Here is a 22,500-nt window from a genome sequence, read left to right on the forward strand (position 1 = left end):
AAGAGCAGGTTCTCACTGGACACGGTAAAAGGGCAGATTCTCATAGGACATGGTAGTGAAGGACAGATTCTCACAGGACACGGTAGAAGGACAGATTCTCACAGGACATGGTAGTGAAGGACAGATTCTCACAGGACATGGTAGTGAAGGACGGATTCTCACAGGACACGGTAGTGCAGGACAGTAAGGACAGCAGGACAGCAGGACAGTAGGACAGTAGGACAGCAGGACAGTAGGACAGTAGGACAGTAGGACAGTAGGGCAGTATACAGTAGGACAGTAGGACAGTATGCAGCAGGACAGTAGGACAGTATACAGCAGGACAGTATACAGTAGGACAGTAGGACAAAAGGACAGTAGGACAGTAGGAGAGCACACAGCAGGACAGTAGGACAGTAGGACAGCACCCAGCAGGACAGTAGGACAGTAGGACAGCAAGACGGTAGGACAGCAGGACAGTAGGACAGCACACAGCAGGACAGTAGGACAGCAGGACAGTACACAGCAGGACAGTAGGACAGCAGGACAGTAGGACAGTAGGACAGCACCCAGCAGGACAGTAGGACAGTAGGACAGTAGGACAGCAAGACGGTAGGACAGCAGGACAGTAGGACAGCACACAGCAGGACAGTAGGACAGCAAGACAGTACACAGCAGGACAGTAGGACAGCAGGACAGTATACAGTAGGACAGTATACAGTAGGACAGTATACAGTAGGACAGCATACAGCAGAACAGTGGGACAGTATACAGTAGGACAGTATACAGTAGGACAGTAGGACAGTATACAGCAGGACAGTAGGACAGTATACAGCAGGACAGTAGGACAGTATACAGCAGGACAGTATACAGCAGGACAGTAGGACAGCAGGACAGTAGGACAGTATACAGTAGGACAGTATACAGTAGGACAGTAGGACAGTATACAGTAGGACAGCATACAGCAGGACAGTAGGACAGTAGGACAGTATACAGTAGGACAGTAGGACAGTATACAGCAGGACAGTATACAGCAGGACAGTAGGACAGCAGGACAGTAGGACAGCATACAGCAGGACAGTAGGACAGTATACAGTAGGACAGTATACAGTAGGACAGTAGGACAGTATACAGTAGGACAGCATACAGCAGGACAGTAGGACAGTATACAGTAGGACAGTATACAGTAGGACAGTATACAGCAGGACAGTATACAGTAGGACAGTATACAGCAGGACAGTAGGACAGTATACAGCAGGACAGTAGGACACTAGGGCAGTATACAGTAGGACAGTATACAGCAGGACAGTATACAGCAGGACAGTAGGACAGTAGGACAGTATACAGTAGGACAGTGGGACAGTATACAGCAGGACAGTATACAGTAGGACAGTATACAGAAGGACAGTAGGACAGTATACAGCAGGACAGTAGGACAGTATACAGCAGGACAGTAGGACAGTATACAGTAGGACAGTATACAGCAGGACAGTAGGACAGTAGGACAGTAGGACAGTATACAGTAGGACAGTATACAGCAGGACAGTATACAGCAGGACAGTAGGACAGTAGGACAGTAGGACAGTAGGGCAGTATACAGTAGGACAGTATGACAGTAGGACAGTATGCAGCAGGACAGTAGGACAGTATACAGCAGGACAGTAGGACAGTATACAGCAGGACATTATACAGTAGGACAGTAGGACAGTAGGACAGTATACAGCAGGACAGTAGGACAGTAGGACAGTAGGACAGTATACAGTAGGACAGTATACAGCAGGACAGTATACAGCAGGACAGTAGGACAGTATACAGTAGGACAGTATACAGTAGGACAGTATACAGTAGGACAGTATACAGTAGGACAGTAGGACAGTATACAGCAGGACAGTAGGACAGTATACAGTAGGACAGTATACAGTAGGACAGTAGGACAGTATACAGTAGGACAGTAGGACAGTATACAGTAGGACAGTATACAGTAGGACAGTATACAGCAGGACAGTATACAGCAGGACAGTAGGACAGTATACAGTAGGACAGTATACAGTAGGACAGTAGGACAGTATACAGCAGGACAGTAGGACAGTATACAGCAGGACAGTAGGACAGTATACAGTAGGACAGTATACAGCAGGACAGTATACAGTAGGACAGTATACAGTAGGACAGTATACAGCAGGACAGTAGGACAGTATACAGCAGGACAGTATACAGCAGGACAGTATACAGTAGGACAGTATACAGTAGGACAGTATACAGCAGGACAGTAGGATATTCAATTAGTTTCGACAATAGCCTCAACCCATGACTTTAGACCAGGTTATCCCAAACTGGGGTACACTTTTCTTTTTACTTTTTTTTGCTTCACATTTTCAAACTGTTCATTTATATTTTTCAACAGGGATATAGCCTCTTTTCACTGCCAAAAATAAAATGAAACCATCTAATGTTCAGCAAAATAACTACACGATGTCAAATACAGGTAGTTTAGTCAAATAATTAACATCCAATCACATTAACCGTTACTCATCCAATCACATTAACCGTTACTCTCTCGCGGGTCTGTATGTACGGTCCGTATGTAGCCAAACGTAGCTGCTGCTCATGTTGGTGTCTGTACTGATGGAGCCAAAACCATGACAGGGAGACATAGTGGAGTGGTAACGCGCGTGCAAGCAGTTGCTCCCGACGCCACTTGGGTACACTGCAGCATCCACCGGGAGGCTCTTGGGTCCACTGCAGCATCCACCGAGAGGCTCTTGGGTACACTGCAGCATCCCCCTAGAGGCTCTTGGGTACACTGCAGCATCCACCGAGAGGCTCTTGGGTACACTGCAGCATCCACCGAGAGGCTCTTGGGTAGACTGCAGCATCCACCGAGAGACTCTTGGGTACACTGCAGCATCCACCTAGAGGCTCTTGGGTACACTGCAGCATCCACCTAGAGGCTCTTGGGTACACTGCAGCATCCACCGAGAGGCTCTTGGGTAGACTGCAGCATCCCCCTAGAGGCTCTTGGGTAGACTGCAGCATCCCCCTAGAGGCTCTTGGGTAGACTGCAGCATCCACCGAGAGGCTCTTGGGTACACTGCAGCATCCACCGAGAGGCTCTTGGGTAGACTGCAGCATCCCCTAGAGGCTCTTGGGTAGACTGAAGCATCCCCCTAGAGGCTCTTGGGTAGACTGCAGCATCCACCGAGAGGCTCTTGGGTACACTGCAGCATCCCCCTAGAGGCTCTTGGGTACACTGTAGCGTCCACCTAGAGGCTCTTGGGTAGACTGCAGCATCCACCTAGAGGCTCTTGGGTACACTGCAGCATCCACCTAGAGGCTCTTGGTTACACTGCAGCATCCACCTAGAGGCTCTTGGGTACACTGCAGCATCCACCTAGAGGCTCTTGGGTACACTGCAGCATCCACCTAGAGGCTCTTGGGTAGACTGCAGCATCCATCGAGAGGCTCTTGGGTAGACTGCAGCATCCACCGAGAGGCTCTTGGGTAGACTGCAGCATCCACCGAGAGGCTCTTGGGTACACTGCAGCATCCACCGAGAGGCTCTTGGGTACACTGCAGCATCCACCGAGAGGCTCTTGGGTACACTGCAGCATCCACCTAGAGGCTCTTGGGTACACTGCAGCATCCACCGAGAGGCTCTTGGGTACACTGCAGTATCCACCGAGAGGCTCTTGGGTACACTGCAGCATCCACCGAGAGGCTCTTGGGTAGACTGCAGCATCCACCGAGAGGCTCTTGGGTACACTGCAGCATCCACCGAGAGGCTCTTGGGTACACTGCAGCATCCACCGAGAGGCTCTTGGGTAGACTGCAGCATCCCCCTAGAGGCTCTTGGGTACACTGCAGCATCCACCGAGAGGCTCTTGGGTACACTGCAGCATCCACCGAGAGGCTCTTGGGTAGACTGCAGCATCCACCGAGAGGCTCTTGGGTACACTGCAGCATCCCCCTAGAGGCTCTTGGGTACACTGTAGCGTCCACCTAGAGGCTCTTGGGTAGACTGCAGCATCCACCTAGAGGCTCTTGGGTACACTGCAGCATCCACCTAGAGGCTCTTGGTTACACTGCAGCATCCACCTAGAGGCTCTTGGGTACACTGCAGCATCCACCGAGAGGCTCTTGGGTACACTGCAGCATCCACCTAGAGGCTCTTGGGTAGACTGCAGCATCCATCGAGAGGCTCTTGGGTAGACTGCAGCATCCACCGAGAGGCTCTTGGGTAGACTGCAGCATCCACCGAGAGGCTCTTGGGTACACTGCAGCATCCACCGAGAGGCTCTTGGGTACACTGCAGCATCCACCGAGAGGCTCTTGGGTACACTGCAGCATCCACCTAGAGGCTCTTGGGTACACTGCAGCATCCACCTACAGGCTCTTGGGTAGACTGCAGCATCCACCGAGAGGCTCTTGCTGCCAAGGGAATGCCTGACAGCTTGAAAGATGTTTTGAACACCACAGTGAAAATGGTTAACTTTGTTAAAGCAAAAGGCCCCTGAACTCTCGTGTACATTCTGCACTATGCAATGATAAGGGCAGCGACCATGTAAGGCTTTTACAACATACAGAAGTGAGCTGGTTATTAAGGGGCAAAGTATTGACACTTATTTTTGAATTGAGAGACGAGCTTAAAGTTTTTCTTTACTGACCATAATTTTCACTTGTCTGACCGTTTGCATGATGACGAGTTTCTCACACGACTCGCCAAATCTGGGTGATGTTTTGTCTCGCCGGAATGATCTGAATCTAGGATTACATGGACGACTCTCCGCAACTATATTCAATGTGCGGGACAAAATTGAGGCTATGATTCAGAGGTCGGAGCTCTTCTCTGTCTGCATTAACAAGGACAACACACAGGTCTTTCCATCATTGTATGATTTTTTGTGTGTAAATGAACTCAAGCTTACGGACCATGTCAAATGTGATATAGCGAAGCACCTGAGTGAACTGGTTGTGCAATTACGCGGGTACTTTCCTGAAACGGACGACACAAACAACTGGATTCCTTATCCCTTTCATGTCCTGCCTCCAGTCCACTTGTTCAGGGGCAGAACCACAGATTTTCACTTTGTCCGCTCGGGGGATCCAATCTTGCAACCACATACATATGTGAGAGTAGATTCTCGTCCACTTACCTCATCAAAATTGCAACAAAATTGGATATTCACAGAACCGCTTGAATCAGAAGCCACTGCCAGGTTTCTGAATTGGGCTGCGCTCAGAGTATCCTGCCTTGGAAAATCGTGCTGTTAAGACACTGAAGCCTTTTGCAACCACGTAGTTAGGTGAGAGAGTCACTAGCATGAAAACTAAATACAGGCACAGACTGTGTGGAAATAGATTTAAGACTGAGACTCTCTCCAATACAACCCAACATTGCAGAGTTATGTGCATCCTTTCAAGCACAACCTTCTCATTAACCTGTGGTGAGTTATTCACAATTTTCGATGAACAAAGGTTTTATATGTAAGATGTGTAAGATTGTTAAATAAATATCAAAATTATTGATTATTATTATAATATTATTATTTGTGCCCTGGTCCTATAAGAGCTCTTTGTCACTTCTCACGAGCCGGGTTGTCACACAAACTCACACTCATCAGTTTAAAAAATGTATTGTATAGTGTGTGTGTGTGTGGCAAGCTTACAATGATGGCAAAACACAACATTGTAGAGTGCGCTGACCCTGGTACTAGAGGGGGTACAGCTGGAGGTTGAATGTTTGAAGTCACTGTTCCATCGTGATGTAGTCCTATAACCAGCCTATTCAAAGTAGAATCTCAATTCAACGGCTCAGACACAAGAGGTATGTGGCAGGGTCTACAGTCAATCACGGACTACAGGAAGAAACCCAGCCCAGTCACGGACCAGGATGTCTTGCTCCCAGGCAGACTAAATAACTTTTTGCCCGCTTTGAGGACAATACAGTGCCACTGACACGGCCTGCAACGGAAACATGCGGTCTCTCCTTCACTGCAGCCGAAGTGAGTAAGACATTTAAACGTGTTAACCCTCGCAAGGCTGCAGGCCCAGACATCCCCAGCCGCGCCCTCAGAGCATGCGCAGACCAGCTGGCCGGTGTGTTTACGGACATATTCAATCAATCCCTATACCAGTCTGCTGTTCCCACATGCTTCAAGAGGGCCACCATTGTTCCTGTTCCCAAGAAAGCTAAGGTAACTGAGCTAAACGACTACCGCCCCGTAGCACTCACATCCGTCATCATGAAGTGCTTTGAGAGACTAGTCAAGGACCATATCACCTCCACCCTACCTGACACCCTTGACCCACTCCAATTTGCTTACCGCCCAAATAGGTCCACAGACGATGCAATCTCAACCACACTGCACACTGCCCTAACCCATCTGGACAAGAGGAATACCTATGTGAGAATGCTGTTCATCGACTACAGCTCGGCATTCAACACCATAGTACCCTCCAAGCTCGTCATCAAGCTCGAGACCCTGGGTCTCGACCCCGCCCTGTGCAACTGGGTACTGGACTTCCTGACGGGCCGCCCCCAGGTGGTGAGGGTAGGCAACAACATCTCCTCCCGCTGATCCTCAACACTGGGGCCCCACAAGGGTGCGTTCTGAGCCCTCTCCTGTACTCCCTGTTCACCCACGACTGCGTGGCCATGCACGCCTCCAACTCAATCATCAAGTTTGCGGACGACACAACAGTGGTAGGCTTGATTACCAACAACGACGAGACGGCCTACAGGGAGGAGGTGAGGGCCCTCGGAGTGTGGTGTCAGGAAAATAACCTCACACTCAACGTCAACAAAACTAAGGAGATGATTGTGGACTTCAGGAAACAGCAGAGGGAACACCCCCATCCACATCGATGGAACAGTAGTGGAGAGGGTAGCAAGTTTTAAGTTCCTCGGCATACACATCACAGACAAACTGAATTGGTCCACTCACACAGACAGCATCGTGAGGAAGGCGCAGCAGCGCCTCTTCAACCTCAGGAGGCTGAAGAAATTCGGCTTGTCACCAAAAGCACTCACAAACTTCTACAGATGCACAATCGAGAGCATCCTGGCGGGCTGTATCACCGCCTGGTATGGCAACTGCACCGCCCTCAACCGTAAGGCTCTCAGAGGGTAGTGAGGTCTGCACAACGCATCACCGGGGGCAAACTACCTGCCCTCCAGGACACCTACACCACCCGATGCTACAGGAAGGCCATAAAGATCATCAAGGACATCAACCACCCGAGCCACTGCCTGTTCACCCCGCTGCCATCCAGAAGGCGAGGTCAGTACAGGTGCATCAAAGCTGGGACCGAGAGACTGAAAAACAGCTTCTATCTCAAGGCCATCAGACTGTTAAACAGCCACCACTAACATTGAGTGGCTACTGCCAACACACTGTCAATGACACTGACTCTACTCCAGCCACTTTAATCATGGGAATCGATGGGAAATGATGTAAATATATCACTAGCCACTTTAAACAATGCTACCTTATATAATGTTACTTACCCTACATTGTTCATCTCATATGCATACGTTGATACTGTACTCTATATCATCGACTGCATCCTTATGTAATACATGTATCACTAGCCACTTTAACTATGCCACTTGGTTTACATACTTATCTCATATGTATATACTGTACTCGATATCATCTACTGTATCTTGCCTATGCTGCCCTGTACCATCACTCATTCATATATCCTTATGTACATATTCTTTATCCCCTTACACTGTGTATGACAGTAGTTTTTTTGGAATTGTTAGTTAGATTACTTGCTCGTTATTACTGCATTGTCGGAACTAGAAGCACAAGCATTTCGCTACACTCGCATTAACATCTGCTAACCATGTGTATGTGACAAATAAAATTTGATTTGATTTGATTTGATAACCAGCCTATGGATGCTGTAGTGTACCCTATAATCAGCCTGTTCCTCATCAGACAGTCACACACACTATGGTTAATGGGTACAGAATCACGATAGGACGATGGTCGATATCGCCCAACCTTAGAGTGCGTGTGTGTGGGTTTGTGTGTGTGTGTGTGTGTGTGTGTGTGTGCGTGCGTGCACGTGCGTGTGTGTGTGTGTGTGCGTGCGTGTGTGTGTGCGTGCGTCTGTGTGTGTGTGTGTCTCTCATGAATCTAAACACCATCTCCCTCCCCAGACTGGTACACCAGGATGGAAGCCTGGCTGACATCACCATGCTCAGCATCTCTTCTGGAGAAGGAGTGATACGATCAGACGACAAGAAAGAGAAGAAGGAGAAGGAGGGAACCCTGGTGGTGGTGATGCAGGAGAAAGATGGAGGGATGAAGCAGAAAGGAGGACTCCATCAGTCTATAGACCTGCGTCAGTCATTCGGAAAGTCGTTTGAGTTGCATCAATCGTTCCATAAGTCGTTTGAGTCCAGTGCAGGGTCGGGGGGGAGTGGCCACTGCAGTGTGGGAACTGAGCCAGATCCCTCCACAGAAAACACTACCTCAGGTACACAGAACACCGTCAGGGCGGCAGGTAGACTAGTGGTTAGAGGCAGGTAGACTAGAGGTTAGAGGCAGGTAGACTAGCGGGGCGGCAGGTAGACTAGAGGGGCGGCAGGTAGACTAGTGGGGAGGCAGGTAGACTAGTGGTTAGAGGCAGGTAGACTAGTGGGGAGGCAGGTAGACTAGTGGGGAGGCAGGTAGACTAGAGGGGCGGCAGGTAGACTAGTGGGGAGGCAGGTAGACTAGTGGTTAGAGGCAGGTAGACTAGTGGGGAGGCAGGTAGACTAGAGGGGCGGCAGGTAGACTAGAGGGGAGGCAGGTAGACTAGAGGGGAGGCAGGTAGACTAGTGGGGAGGCAGGTAGACTAGTGGGGAGGCAGGTAGACTAGTGGGGAGGCAGGTAGACTAGTAGGGAGGCAGGTAGACTAGTCGTTAGAGGCAGGTAGACTAGAGGGGAGGCAGGTAGACTAGTGGGGAGGCAGGTAGACTAGTGGGGAGGCAGGTAGACTAGTGGTTAGAGGCAGGTAGACTAGTGGTTAGAGGCAGGTAGACTAGAGGGAGGCAGGTAGACTAGAGGGGAGGCAGGTAGACAAGAGGGGAGGCAGGTAGACTAGCGGGGAGGCAGGTAGACTAGAGGGGAGGCAGGTAGACTAGTGGGGAGGCAGGTAGACTAGTGGGAGGCAGGTAGACTAGAGGGGAGGCAGGTAGACTAGTGGGGAGGCAGGTAGACTAGTGGGGAGGCAGGTAGACTAGTGGGGCAGCAGGTAGACTAGTGGTTAGAGGCAGGTAGACTAGTGGGGAGGCAGGTAGACTAGTGGGGAGGCAGGTAGACTAGAGGGGAGGCAGGTAGACTAGTGGGGAGGCAGGTAGACTAGTGGGGAGGCAGGTAGACTAGTGGGGAGGCAGGTAGACTAGTCGTTAGAGGCAGGTAGACTAGTCGTTAGAGGCAGGTAGACTAGAGGGGAGGCAGGTAGACTAGTGGGGAGGCAGGTAGACTAGTGGTTAGAGGCAGGTAGACTAGCGGTTAGAGGCAGGTAGACTAGAGGGGAGGCAGTTAGACTAGTGGTTAGAGGCAGATAGACTAGTGGTTAGAGGCAGATAGACTAGTGGTTAGAGGCAGGTAGACTAGTGGTTAGAGGCAGGTAGACTAGTGGTTAGAGGCAGGTAGACTAGTGGTTAGAGGCAGGTAGACTAGAGGTTAGAGGCAGGTAGACTAGTGGGGCGGCAGGTAGACTAGCGGGGAGGCAGGTAGACTAGTGGGGAGTTAGGTAGACTAGTGGGGAGGCAGGTAGACTAGTGGTTAGAGGCAGGTAGACTAGTGGTTAGAGGCAGGTAGACTAGAGGGGGCAGGTAGATTAGTGGTTAGAGGCAGGTAGACTAGTGGTTAGAGGCAGGTAGACTAGTGGTTAGAGTAAGGTAGACTAGTGGTGAAGCAGGTAGACTAGAGGTTAGAGGCAGGTAGACTAGTGGTTAGAGGCAGGTAGACTAGTGGGGCGGCAGGTAGACTAGCGGGGAGGCAGGTAGACTAGTGGGGAGGCAAGTAGACTAGTGGGGAGGCAGGTAGACTAGTGGGGAGGCAGGTAGACTAGAGGGGAGGCAGGTAGACTAGAGGGGAGGCAGGTAGACTAGCGGGGAGGCAGGTAGACTAGAGGGGAGGCAGGTAGACTAGTGGGGAGGCAGGTAGACTAGAGGGGAGGCAGGTTGACTGACTGATTGGATAACTGGCTGACTAATTAACTGATTGGATAGCTGGCTTACTGACTGACTGACTGGCAGGTAGACTAGTGGTTAGAGGAAGGTAGACTAGTGGTTAGAGGCAGGTAGACTAGAGGGGAGGCAGGTAGACTAGTGGGGAGGCAGGTAGACTAGTGGTTAGAGGCAGGTAGACTAGTAGTTAGAGGCAGGTAGACTAATAAAATTTGATTTGATTTGATTTGATTTAGGTAGACTAGTGGGGAGGCAGGTAGACTATTGGTTAGAGGCAGGTAGACTAGTGGGGCGGCAGGTAGACTAGTGGGGCGGCAGGTAGACTAGAGGGGCGGCAGGTAGACTAGAGGGGAGGCAGTTAGACTAGTGGGGGGCAGGTAGACTAGAGGGGAGGCAGGTAGACTAGTGGGGCGGCAGGTAGACTAGAGGGGCGGCAGGTAGACTAGAGGGGAGGCAGGTAGACTAGTGGGGAGGTAGGTAGACTAGTGGGGAGCCAGGTAGACTAGTGGGGCGGAAGGTAGACTAGTGGGGAGGCAGGTAGACTAGTGTGGAGGCAGGTAAACTAGAGGGGCGGAAGGTAGACTAGTGGGGAGGCAGGTAGACTAGTGGGGAGGCAGGTAGACTAGTGGGGAGGCAGGTAGACTAGTGGGGAGGCAGGTAGACTAGTGGGGAGGCAGGTAGACTAGAGGGGCGGCAGGTATACTAGTGGAGAGGCAGGTAGGCTAGTGGGGAGGCAGGTAGACTAGCGGGGAGGCAGGTAGACTAGAGGGGAGGCAGGTTGACTGACTGATTGGATAACTGGCTGACTAATTAACTGATTGGATAGCTGGCTTACTGACTGACTGACTGGCTGACTGATTGACTGACTGATTGGATAACTGGCTGACTGATTGACTGATTGATGGAGTGACTGACTTACTAAGTGATTGACTGACTGATTGACCAACTGGCTGACTGACTGGCTGCTGATTGACTGACTGGCTGATTGATTGACTGACAGACAGATTGGCTACCTGGCTGACTGGTTGACTGACTATTGGTTGACTAACATATTGACTGACGGATTAACTGGTTGACTGACTGACTGACTTCTGGCTGACTGACTGACAAGATTGACTGACGGATTGGCTAACTGGCTGACTGGTTGACTGACTGACTGGCTGACTGATTGTCAGACTGACTACTGGTTGACTGACTTATTGACTGACGGATTAACTGGCTGACTTACTGACAAGATTGACTGACTGATTGTCAGACTGACTGAGGGACTGACAGATTGCTCCCTGTCTCGTCCTGTTCCTGTCAGACCTAAAGAATAAGTGGCACCTGGTGGTGGACCGTCTGACTGACTGACTGACTGGCTGACTATCGGCTGACTGACTGACTGGCTGACTGATTGTTTCCTGTCTCGTCCTGTTCCTGTCAGACCTAAAGAATAAGTGGCACCTGGTGGTGGACAGTCTGACTGACTGGCTGACTGACTGATTGCTTCCTGTCTCTTCCTGTTCCTGTCAGACCTAAAGAATAAGTGGCACCTGGTGGTGGACCGTCTGACTGTGCTGTTCCTCAAGTTCCTGGAATATTTCCACAAGCTGCAGCTCTTCATCTGGTGGCTCCTAGAGATACACATCATCAAGATCGTCTCTTCGTATATCATACTGGTCTCTGTCAAGGAGGTAAGGGCTGGGGGTTTGAGCTGCTTGCTGAGCTACCGCCTAGTCATTACACTAACAATTGAATACTTATCACCCAAACTACCTCTGTTTCAGTTGTTCCTAATAACAATCATTGTCCACTCTTGGAGTTTGTGTTTTTAGTAGTGATCTTTTCATAAATCTAGTAGTGGTACAGACACTAAACCTAACTGTTTCTCCTCTCTGGCAGGTGTCCTTGTTCAACTACGTGTTTATGGCGTGCTGGGCCTTCGCTCTACCCTTCAGTCAGTTCAGACCCCTGGCCTCCAGTATCTGTACAGTCTGGACCTGTGTTATCATCGTCTGTAAGATGTTGTACCAGCTGGAATCTATACAACCTGCCTCTTACTCCAAGAACTGCTCCATGGTGAGTAGGGTGGGTCGGTGGGTAGAATGGTTTGTTGATGGAATGGTTGGTTGGTTGGTTGATGGAACGGTTGGTTGTTTGGTTGGTTGGCTGCTTGGTTTGTTGATGGAATGGTTGGTTGGTTGGTTTGTTGATGGAATGGTTGGTTGGTTGGTTTGTTGATGGAATGGTTGGTTTGTTGATGGAATGGTTGGTTGGTTTGTTGATGGAATGGTTGGTTGGTTTGTTGATGGAATGGTTGGTTGGTTTGTTGATGGAATGGTTGGTTGGTTTGTTGATGGGATGGTTGGTTGGTTGATGGAATGGTTGGTTGGTTGGTTTGTTGATGGAATGGTTGGTTTGTTGATGGAATGGTTGGTTGGTTTGTTGATGGAATGGTTGGTTTGTTGATGGAATGGTTGGTTGGTTTGTTGATGGAATGGTTGGTTGGTTGATGGAATAGTTGGTTTGTTGATGGAATGGTTGGTTTGTTGATGGAATGGTTGGTTGGCTGGTTGGTTTGTTGATGGAATGGTTGGTTGGTTGATGGAATGGTTGGTTGATGGAATTGTTGGTTGGGTGGTTGGTTGGTTTGTTGATGGAATGGTTGGTTGGTTGGTTGGTTGATGGAGGTTTGGTTGATTGATGGAAAGGTTGGTTGGTTGATGGAATGGTTTGTTTGTTGGTTGGTTGGTTGGTTGATGGAATGGTTTGTTTGTTGGTTGGTTGGTTGATGGAATGGTTGGTTGGTTGACAGAATGGTTGGCTGGTTGATTGAAGGGTTGGTTGGTTGATGGAATGGTTGGTTGGTTGGTTGATGGAATGGTTGGTTGGTGGGATGGTTGATGGAATGGTTGGCTGGTTGACAGAATGGTTGGCTGGTTGATAGAATGGTTGGCTGGTTGATAGAATGGTTGGTTGATTGGTTGATGGAAGGGTTGGTTGGTTGATGGATGGTTGGTTGGCTGATGGAAAGGTTGGTTGATGGGATGGTTGATGGAATGGTTGGCTGGTTGATGGAATGGTTGGCTGGCTGGTTGATGGAATGGCCGGTTGGTTAATGGAATGGTTGGTTGGTTTATGGAACGTTTGCTTGGTTGATGGAATGGTTTACTGGTTGGTTGATTGGTTGGTTGGTTGGTTGGTTGATGGAGTGATTGATTGGTTGTTTGGTTGGTTGATCAAATTGTTGGTTGGTTGATGGAATGGTTGGTTGGTAGGTGGAATGGTTGGTTGGTTGGTCGGTTGGTTTATGGAATGGTTGGCTGGTTGATAGATTTTTTAAATTTGTAGATTTTTTAAATTCATATGTATTCAAACGTATGGAGATAGATACCAATATGTAACTGTTACTAAGAACATTTTATGTTTTGGACTGACTTCGTCTTCTGGGTTGTTCGTAAGGGTACTTACAAAAGCCTAGGGTCGTTTAAATATGGTTTGACTGTTCTGACTCATGTTCTGACTCGTCCTCCCCAGCCAATGAACTACACAGAGAAACAGAGAGAAGAGATGAAAGACTCTCTACTGTACAAGGAGCCAGTAGACCCGTCCAACTGGGTCGGACTCAACAAATTCAACCCTCTACTGGAGAACCTTAGGGTGAGGAGACACTAACCGATCACGTTGACTTATAAAACAAGACATCTATATTGTATAGTAGTATAGCATCACTTTGGGACATGCAAACATAGGAAATAGTTCTCAAATAAGATAGAAAACGCATACACTGAGTTTTTCATTGAATCTGCCATTGATACATCTCGGAACCCAGGACATTGGGAGAGACTCACCTTTGAGTATCTGTCTGGCAGGACCAGCCTGTGAATCAGGACCAGTCTCTGAGTCGGTGCTAGAAGGACCAGTCTCTGAGTCTGTGCTAGAAGGACCACTCTCTGAGTCAGGGCTAGAAGGACCAGTCTCTGAGTCAAGGCTAGAAGGACCAGTCTCTGAGTCAGGGCTAGAAGGTCCAGTCTCTGAGTCAAGGCTAGAAGGACCGGTCTCTGAGTCAGGGCTGGAAGGACCAGTCTCTGAGTCGGTGCTAGAAGGACCGATCTCTGAGTCAAGGCTAGAAGGACCAGTCTCTGAGTCAGGGCTAGAAGGACCAGTCTCTGAGTCTGTGCTAGAAGGACCAGTCTCTTGAGTCAGGGCTAGAAGGACCAGTCTCTGAGTCAAGGCTAGAAGGACCAGTCTCTGAGTCGGTGCTAGAAGGACCAGTCTCTGAGTCAAGGCTAGAAGGACCAGTCTCTGAGTCGGTGCTAGAAGGACCAGTCTCTGAGTCGGTGCTAGAAGGACCAGTCTCTGAGTCAAGTGCTAGAAGGACCAGTCTCTGAGTCAAGGCTAGAAGGACCAGTCTCTGAGTCGGTGCTAGAAGGACCGGTCTCTGAGTCAAGGCTAGAAGGACCAGTCTCTGAGTCGGGGCTAGAAGGACCGGTCTCTGAGTCAAGGCTAGAAGGACCAGTCTCTGAGTCGGTGCTAGAAGGACCAGTCTCTGAGTCAGGGCTAGAAGGACCAGTCTCTGAGTCGGTGCTAGAAGGACCAGTCTCTGAGTCAGGGCTAGAAGGACCATCTCTGAGTCAAGGCTAGAAGGACCAGTCTCTGAGTCAGGGCTAGAAGGACCGGTCTCTGAGTCGGTGCTAGAAGGACCAGTCTCTGAGTCAGGGCTAGAAGGACCGATCTCTGAGTCAAGGCTAGAAGGACCAGTCTCTGAGTCGGTGCTAGAAGGACCAGTCTCTGAGTCAAGGCTAGAAGGACCGATCTCTGAGTCAGGGCTAGAAGGACCGATCTCTGAGTCAAGGCTATACTAAATATCTACCTCAGTACTGCAAAAATAACAAACAATTTATTTGAAATGTACATCAAAGATCTATTCTGTTACTTCACTGTTTCTTTTTCCTCCTCCAGAACAACCTGCTGATGTTGGCCGTGCTGGCGTTTGAGGTGACCATCTACCGTCACCAGCAGTACTACAGACTGAGGAACAAGCTCACCGCACCCGCCGCTCGCATCATCTTCCATGACATCACGCGGCAACACCTCGACAACGGCATCGTCAACTGTGCCAAGTACTTCATCAACTACTTCTTCTACAAGTTCGGGCTGGAGGTAGGTAGAAACCATTATATTCAGAGAGATCACATGGGCTGGAGGTAGGTAGAAACCATTATATTCAGAGAGATCACATGGGCTGGAGGAAGGTAGAAACCATTATATTCAGAGAGATCACATGGGCTGGAGGTAGGTAGAAACCATTATATTCAGAGAGATCACATGGGCTGGAGGTAGGTAGAAACCATTATATTCAGAGAGATCACATGGGCTGGAGGTAGGTAGAAACCATTATATTCAGAGAGATCACATGGGCTGGAGGTAGGTAGAAACCATTATATTCAGAGAGATCACATGGGCTGGAGGTAGGTAGAAACCATTATATTCAGAGAGATCACATGGGCTGGAGGTAGGTAGAAACCATTATATTCAGAGAGATCACATGGGCTGGAGGTAGGTAGAAACCATTATATTCAGAGAGATCACATGGGCTGGAGGTAGGTAGAAACCATTATATTCAGAGAGATCACATGGGCTGGAGGTAGGTAGAAACCATTATATTCAGAGAGATCACATGGGCTGGAGGTAGGTAGAAACCATTATATTCAGAGAGATCACATGGGCTGGAGGAAGGTAGAAACCATTATATTCAGAGAGATCACATGGGCTGGAGGAAGGTAGAAACCATTATATTCAGAGAGATCACATGGGCTGGAGGTAGGTAGAAACCATTATATTCAGAGAGATCACATGGGCTGGAGGTAGGTAGAAACCATTATATTCAGAGAGATCACATGGGCTGGAGGTAGGTAGAAACCATTATATTCAGAGACATCACATGGGCTGGAGGTAGGTAGAAACCATTATATTCAGAGAGATCATTTGGGCTAAACTTCACACACTCTCTCTCTCTCTCTCTCTCTCTCTCTACCTCTTACTCCCTGTTCTAGACATGCTTCCTACTGGCGGTGAATGTGATTGGCCAGCGTATGGACTTTTATGCTGTGCTGCATGCCTTCTCTCTGATAGCCGTGATGTACAGACGTAGGAGGAAAGCTATAGCTGAGATCTGGCCTAAATACTGTTGTTTCCAGGCCTGTATTCTAACCTGGCAGTACTTTGTGTGCATCGGGATACCACCTGCAGCTTGCAAAGGTATGTGTATGTGTGGGGTATGTGTGTGTGTGGGGTATGTGTGTGTGGGGGGTGTGTGTGTGTGGGGTTGTGTGTGTGTATGTAGACTACATGACCAAAAACATGTGTCCACATGCTCATTGAACATCCCATTGGAGTTGGTTCTCCCTTTGCTGCTATAACAGCCTCCACTGTTCTGGGAAGGCTTTCCACTAGATGTTGGAACATTGCTGCTATAACAGCCTCCACTCTTCTGGGAAGGCTTTCCACTAGATGTTGGAACATTGCTGCTATAACAGCCTCCACTCTTCTGGGAAGGCTTTCCACTAGATGTTGGAACATTGCTGCTATAACAGCCTCCACTCTTCTGGGAAAGCTTTCCACTAGATGTTGGAACATTGCTGCTATAACAGCCTCCACTCTTCTGGGAAGGCTTTCCACTAGATGTTGGAACATTGCTGCTATAACAGCCTCCACTCTTCTGGGAAGGCTTTCCACTAGATGTTGGAACATTGCTGCTATAACAGCCTCCACTCTTCTGGGAAGGCTTTCCACTAGATGTTGGAACATTGCTGCTATAACAGCCTCCACTCTTCTAGGAAGGCTTTCCACTAGATGTTGGAACATTGCTGCTATAACAGCCTCCACTCTTCAGGGAAGGCTTTCCACTCGATGTTGGAACATTGCTGCTATAACAGCCTCCACTCTTCTGGGAAGGCTTTCCACTAGATGTTGGAACATTGCTGCAGGGACTTGCTTCCATTCAGCCACAAGAGCATTAGTGAAGTCGGGCACTGATGTTGGGCGATTAGGACTGGCTCGCAGTTGGCGTTCCAATTCATCCCAAAGGTGTTCGATGGGGTTGAGGTCAGGGCTCTGTGCAGGCTAGTCAAGTTCTTCCACACTGATCTCGACAAACCATTTCTGTATGGACCTCACTTTCTGAACGGGGGCATTGTCATGCTGAAACAGGAAAGAGCCTTCCCAAAACTGTTGCAACAATGTTAGAAGCACAGAATCATCTAGAATTTCATTGTATGCTGTAGTGTTAGGATTTCCCTTCACTGGATCTAAGGGGCCTGAACCATGAAAAACAGCCCCAGACCATTATTTCTCATCCATCCGCATTCGGGCAGTTAGCGTTCTCCTGGGATCCGCCAAACCCAGATTCGTCCATCGGACTGCCAGATGGTGAAGTGTGATTCATCACTCCAGAGAATGCGTTTCCACTGCTCCAGAGTCCAATGATGGTGAGCTTTACACCACTCCAGCCGGCGCTTGGCATTGCGCATGGTTATCTTAGGCTTGTGTGCGGCTGCTCAGCCATGGAAACCCATTTCATGAAGCTCCAGACGAACAGTTCTTGTGCTGACGTTGCTTCCAGAGGCATTTTGGAACTAGGTAGTGAGCAACTTCAGCACTCGGAGGTCCCGTTCTGTGAGCTTATGTGGCTTACCACTTTGCGGCTGAGCCGTTGTTGCTCTTAGATGTTTCCACTTTACAATAACAGCACTTACCGTTGACCGGGGGGCAGCTCTAGCAGGTCAGAAATTTGCCGAACTGCCTTGTTGCAGAGGTGACGTTCTTTGACGGTGCCACGTTGAAAGTCACTGAGCTCTTTAGTACGGGACGTTCTATTGACAATGTTTATCTACATCTGTGTGCTCGATTTTATACACCAATCAGCAACGGGTGTGGCTGAAAAAGCCCGAATCCACTAATTTGAAGGGGTGTCCACATACCGCTGTATATATGGTGTTTGTTTCATTATTTATGTGTTTTAAAAAAAAAATTAACCTTTATTTAACTAGGCAAGTCAGTTAAGAACAAATTCTTATTTTCAATGACGGCCTAGGAACAGTGGGTTAACTGCCTGTTCAGGGGCAGAACGACAGATTTGTACCTTGTCAGCTCGAGGGGTTTGAACTTGCAACCTTCCGGGTTACTAGTCCAACGCTCTAACCACTAGGCTACCCTGCCACCCCAGGGTGTGAAATGTATGTGATTCTCTTATATTTGAATATAGTTTGTTGTTGTTGTTGTTGTTGATATTGTTGTTGTTGTTGTTGTTGTTGATATTGTTGTTGTTGATGTTGTTGTTGTTGTTGTTGCTCTCTATCCCTTCAGACTACCCATGGAGGTTCCCTAACTCTGCAATGGACTCCAACGTCATCAAATGGCTTTATTTCCCTGACTTCCACACCAACCCCAACCCAATCTTTCTCGTCTGTACGTATCATATTGTTCTGTTGGACTATTAAGGATCGATATGGACAGGGTTGATATAATGGGGTCGATATGGACAGGGTTGGATAGAATTGATTATATTGCCTATCTATATCTATCTACATTTTTAGTTAAACACTAGTTTGATATGTAGCCTGAAATCTGCTTTTCTAAGTCCTCTCCTTCCTACCTCCTCTCCTCTCTAGATGACTTCATGCTCCTCCTCTCCTCTCTAGATGACTTCATGCTCCTCCTCTCTTCTCTCCTCCTCTCTAGATGACTTCATGCTCCTCCTCTCTCCTCCTCTCTAGATGACTTCATGCTCCTCCTCTCTAGATGACTTCATGCTCCTCCTCTCTTCCTCTCCTCCTCTCTAGATGACTTCATGCTCCTCTCTCCTCCTCTCTTCTGCTCCTCTCTAGATGCCTTCATGCTCCTCCTCTCTTCCTCTCCTCCTCTCTAGATGACTTCATGCTCCTCCTCTCTTCCTCTCCTCCTCTCTAGATGACTTCATGCTCCTGCTCTCTCCTCATCTCTAGATGACTTCATGCTCCTCCTCTCTCCTCCTCTCTCCTCCTCTGTCCTATCTAGATGACTTCATGCTCCTCCTCTCTAGATGACTTCATGCTCCTCCTCTCTAGATGACTTCATGCTCCTCCTCTCTCCTCCTCTCTAGATGACTTCATGCTCCTCCTCTCTTCTGCTTCTCCTCTCTAGATGACTTCATGCTCCTCCTCTCTCCTCCTCTCTAGATGACTTCATGCTCTGCTCCTCCTCTCCTCTCTAGATGACTTCATGCTCCTCCTCTCCTCTCTAGATGACTTCATGCTCCTCCTCTCTCCTCCTCTCTAGATGACTTCATGCTCCTCCTCTGCGCCTCACTCCAGAGGAGTGTATTTGATGAGGAGAACAAGGCAGCTGTCCGTCTCATGGCCGGAGACAACGTGGAGATCTGCAGAGACCTAGACGCGGCCTCGTTCAGCGTTCACAACCCTGTGCCTGACTTCATACACTGCAGGTAGGTAGACCTATACCATTGGAAAAGAGCATACCCATACATACAGTATGTCTAGTTACTGTCTGTTTCTACAAGGTTTAGTGGGGCCACTAAAGTAGTAACCAGAGGCTCTCACCTCGATTGCACAGGTCAGCAATTGAGAAAGGGAGATGGGATAGACAGATGGGGATAGAGAGGGGGGGAAAGAGGCCATCCTGTTGCTGTTCATTCTCATCGATCTAACATGCCACTGTTTTGATGCTCGGAGAGGAGAACTGTTTCATTATGGCACTCTGTGTCCATCAACAGTAGTAGTGAAGATACCACGCATCTTTAGACCACCCTGCTGTATCTGCAGCCCAAATGCCATCCTATTCCTTATATAGAGCACAACTTTTGGGCTCTTGTCAAAAGTAGTGCACTATGTATGGGATATATTGCAATTCGGGACTCGACCCCTCAACCCTTATTCCCCGGCACTTATTCTCTGGTTTTTCCACGTATCACATTACGGATATGGAGGTAGAGAGAAATCCATAATCCACAAAACACTCTGTCCAATCAGTGTCACTCCGGCTCTCTCTCTCTCTCTCTCTCTCTCTGTCTCTCTCTCTTTATCTCTCTCTTTGACTCAGACTCTTTAGTCTGGTACTCTGTCTAACTTAATAATAGCTTTCAATGTACGAAAAAGTGGAAAGGGTATTTTTTCCCCCTCTTGATGTGATTGAGTTTGATGGAGGACCACACTCATCCATCCATCCACTCATATATCCATCCATCCATCCATCCACTCATCTATCCATCCATCTACCCATCCACTCATCTATCCATCCATCCATCTATGCATTCATCCATCCACTCATCTATCCATCCATCCATCTATCCATCCATCAATCCACTCATCCATCCATCCATTCATCCATCCATCCATCCATTCATCCATCCATCCATCCACTCATCCATCCATCCATCCACTCATCTATCCATCCATCCATCCATTCATCCATCCAAAAGTAGTGCAATTGGGGACTAGAGTGCCATTTGGGATGCAGATACACTGAACAAAAAATATAAACGCAAAATGTAAAGTGTAGGTCCCATGTTTCATGAGTTAAAATAAAAGATCCCAGCCATTTGTCATGCGCACAAAAACTTATTTCTCTCAAATGTTGTGCACAAATTTGTTTACATCCCTGCTTGTGAGCAGTTCTTCTTTGCCAAGATAATCCATCCACCTGACAGGTGTGGCATATCAAGAAGCTGATTGAACAGCATGGTCATAACACAGCTTGTGCTGGGGACAATAAAAGGCCACTCTAAAATGTGCCGTTTTGTCACACAACACAATGCCACAGATGTCTCAAGTTTTGAGGGAGTGTGCAATTGGCATGAATGTCCACCAGAACTGTTGCCAGAGAAGTGAATGTTCAGTTCTCTAACAAAAGCCGCCACCTCAAATGGGTCGGCAGCATAGCCTAGTGGTTAGAGCATTGGACTAGGAACCGCAAGGTTGCAAGATTGAATCCCTGAGATGACAAGGTACAAATCTGTTGTTCTGCCCCCGAACTGTTCCTAGGCTGTCATTTGAAAATAAGAATTAACTGACTTGCCTAGTTAAATAAAGGAAACATTTAAAAAATGTAGTTTTAGAGAATTTGGCAGTACGTCCAACCGGCCTCACAACCACAGGCCACGTGTCACCACGCCAGCCCAGGACCTCCACTTCCTGCTTCTTCACCTGAGGGATTGTCTGAGACCAGCCACTCGGACAGTGGATGAAACTGAGGAGTATTTCTGTCTGTAATAAAGCCCTTTTGTGGGGAAAAAAATCATTCTGATTGACTGGGCCTTGCTCCCCAGTGGGTGGGGAGTAGAATACAAATCACAGCAAATGTATTTATATAGCCCTTCTTACATCAGCTGATATATCAAAATGCTGTACAGAAACCCAGCCTAAAACCCCAAACAGCAAGCAATGCAGGTTTAGAAGCACAGTGGCTAGGAAAAACTCCCTAGAAAGGCCAAAACCTAGGAAGAAACCTAGAGAGGAACCAGGCTATGAGGGGTGGCCAGTCCTCTTCTGGCTGTGCCAGGTGGAGATTATAACAGAACATGGCCAAGATGTTCAAATGTTCAGAAATGACCAGCATGGTCGAATAATAATAAGGCAGAACAGTTGAAACTGGAGCAGCAGCACGGCCATGTGGACTGGGGACAGCAAGGTGTCATCATGTCAGGTAGTCCTGGGGCATGGTCCTAGGGCTCAGGTCCTCCGAGAGAGAGAAAGAAAGAGAGAAGGAGAGAACGCACACTTAGATTCACACAGGACACCGAATAGGACAGGAGAAGTACTCCAGATATAACAAACTGACCCTAGCCCCCCGACACATAAACTACTGCAGCATAAATACTGGAGGCTGAGACAGGAGGGGTCAGGAGACACTGTGGCCCCATCCGAGGACACCCCCGGACAGGGCCAAACAGGAAGGATATAACCCCACCCACTTTGCCAAAGCACAGCCCCCACACCACTAGAGGGATATCTTCAACCACCAACTTACCATCCTGAGACAAGGCTGAGTATAGCCCACAAAGATCTCTGCCATGGCACAACCCAAGGGGGGGCGCCAACCCAGACAGGATGACCACATCAGTGAATCAACCCACTCAGGTGACGCACCCCTTCCAGGGACGGCACGAGAGAGCCCCAGTAAGCCAGTGACTCAGCCCCTGTAATAGGGTTAGAGGCAGAGAATCCCAGTGGAAAGAGGGGAACCGGCCAGGCAGAGACAGCAACGGCGGTTCGTTGCTCCAGAGCCTTTCCGTTCACCTTCCCACTCCTGGGCCAGACTACACTCAATCATATGACCCACTGAAGAGATGA

The 22,500-nt window shown here is 48.7% G+C and overlaps 1 protein-coding gene across 1 annotated transcript in view; it reads left to right on the top strand.

The window, feature by feature from the left end:
• LOC112236738 (piezo-type mechanosensitive ion channel component 2-like) overlaps positions 1-22,500 on the top strand; it is a 207,640-nt gene that overhangs the window by 92,403 nt on the left and 92,737 nt on the right. The window contains 9 exon segments of the mRNA XM_042329609.1: positions 8,150-8,153; positions 8,280-8,469; positions 11,687-11,847; positions 12,056-12,232; positions 13,691-13,813; positions 15,116-15,316; positions 16,210-16,414; positions 18,521-18,622; positions 19,472-19,637. Coding sequence (XP_042185543.1) covers positions 8,150-8,153; positions 8,280-8,469; positions 11,687-11,847; positions 12,056-12,232; positions 13,691-13,813; positions 15,116-15,316; positions 16,210-16,414; positions 18,521-18,622; positions 19,472-19,637 — 1,329 coding nt within the window.

Source organism: Oncorhynchus tshawytscha, linkage group LG10 (genome assembly GCF_018296145.1).
Source record: "Oncorhynchus tshawytscha isolate Ot180627B linkage group LG10, Otsh_v2.0, whole genome shotgun sequence".
Lineage (NCBI taxonomy): Eukaryota > Metazoa > Chordata > Actinopteri > Salmoniformes > Salmonidae > Oncorhynchus > Oncorhynchus tshawytscha.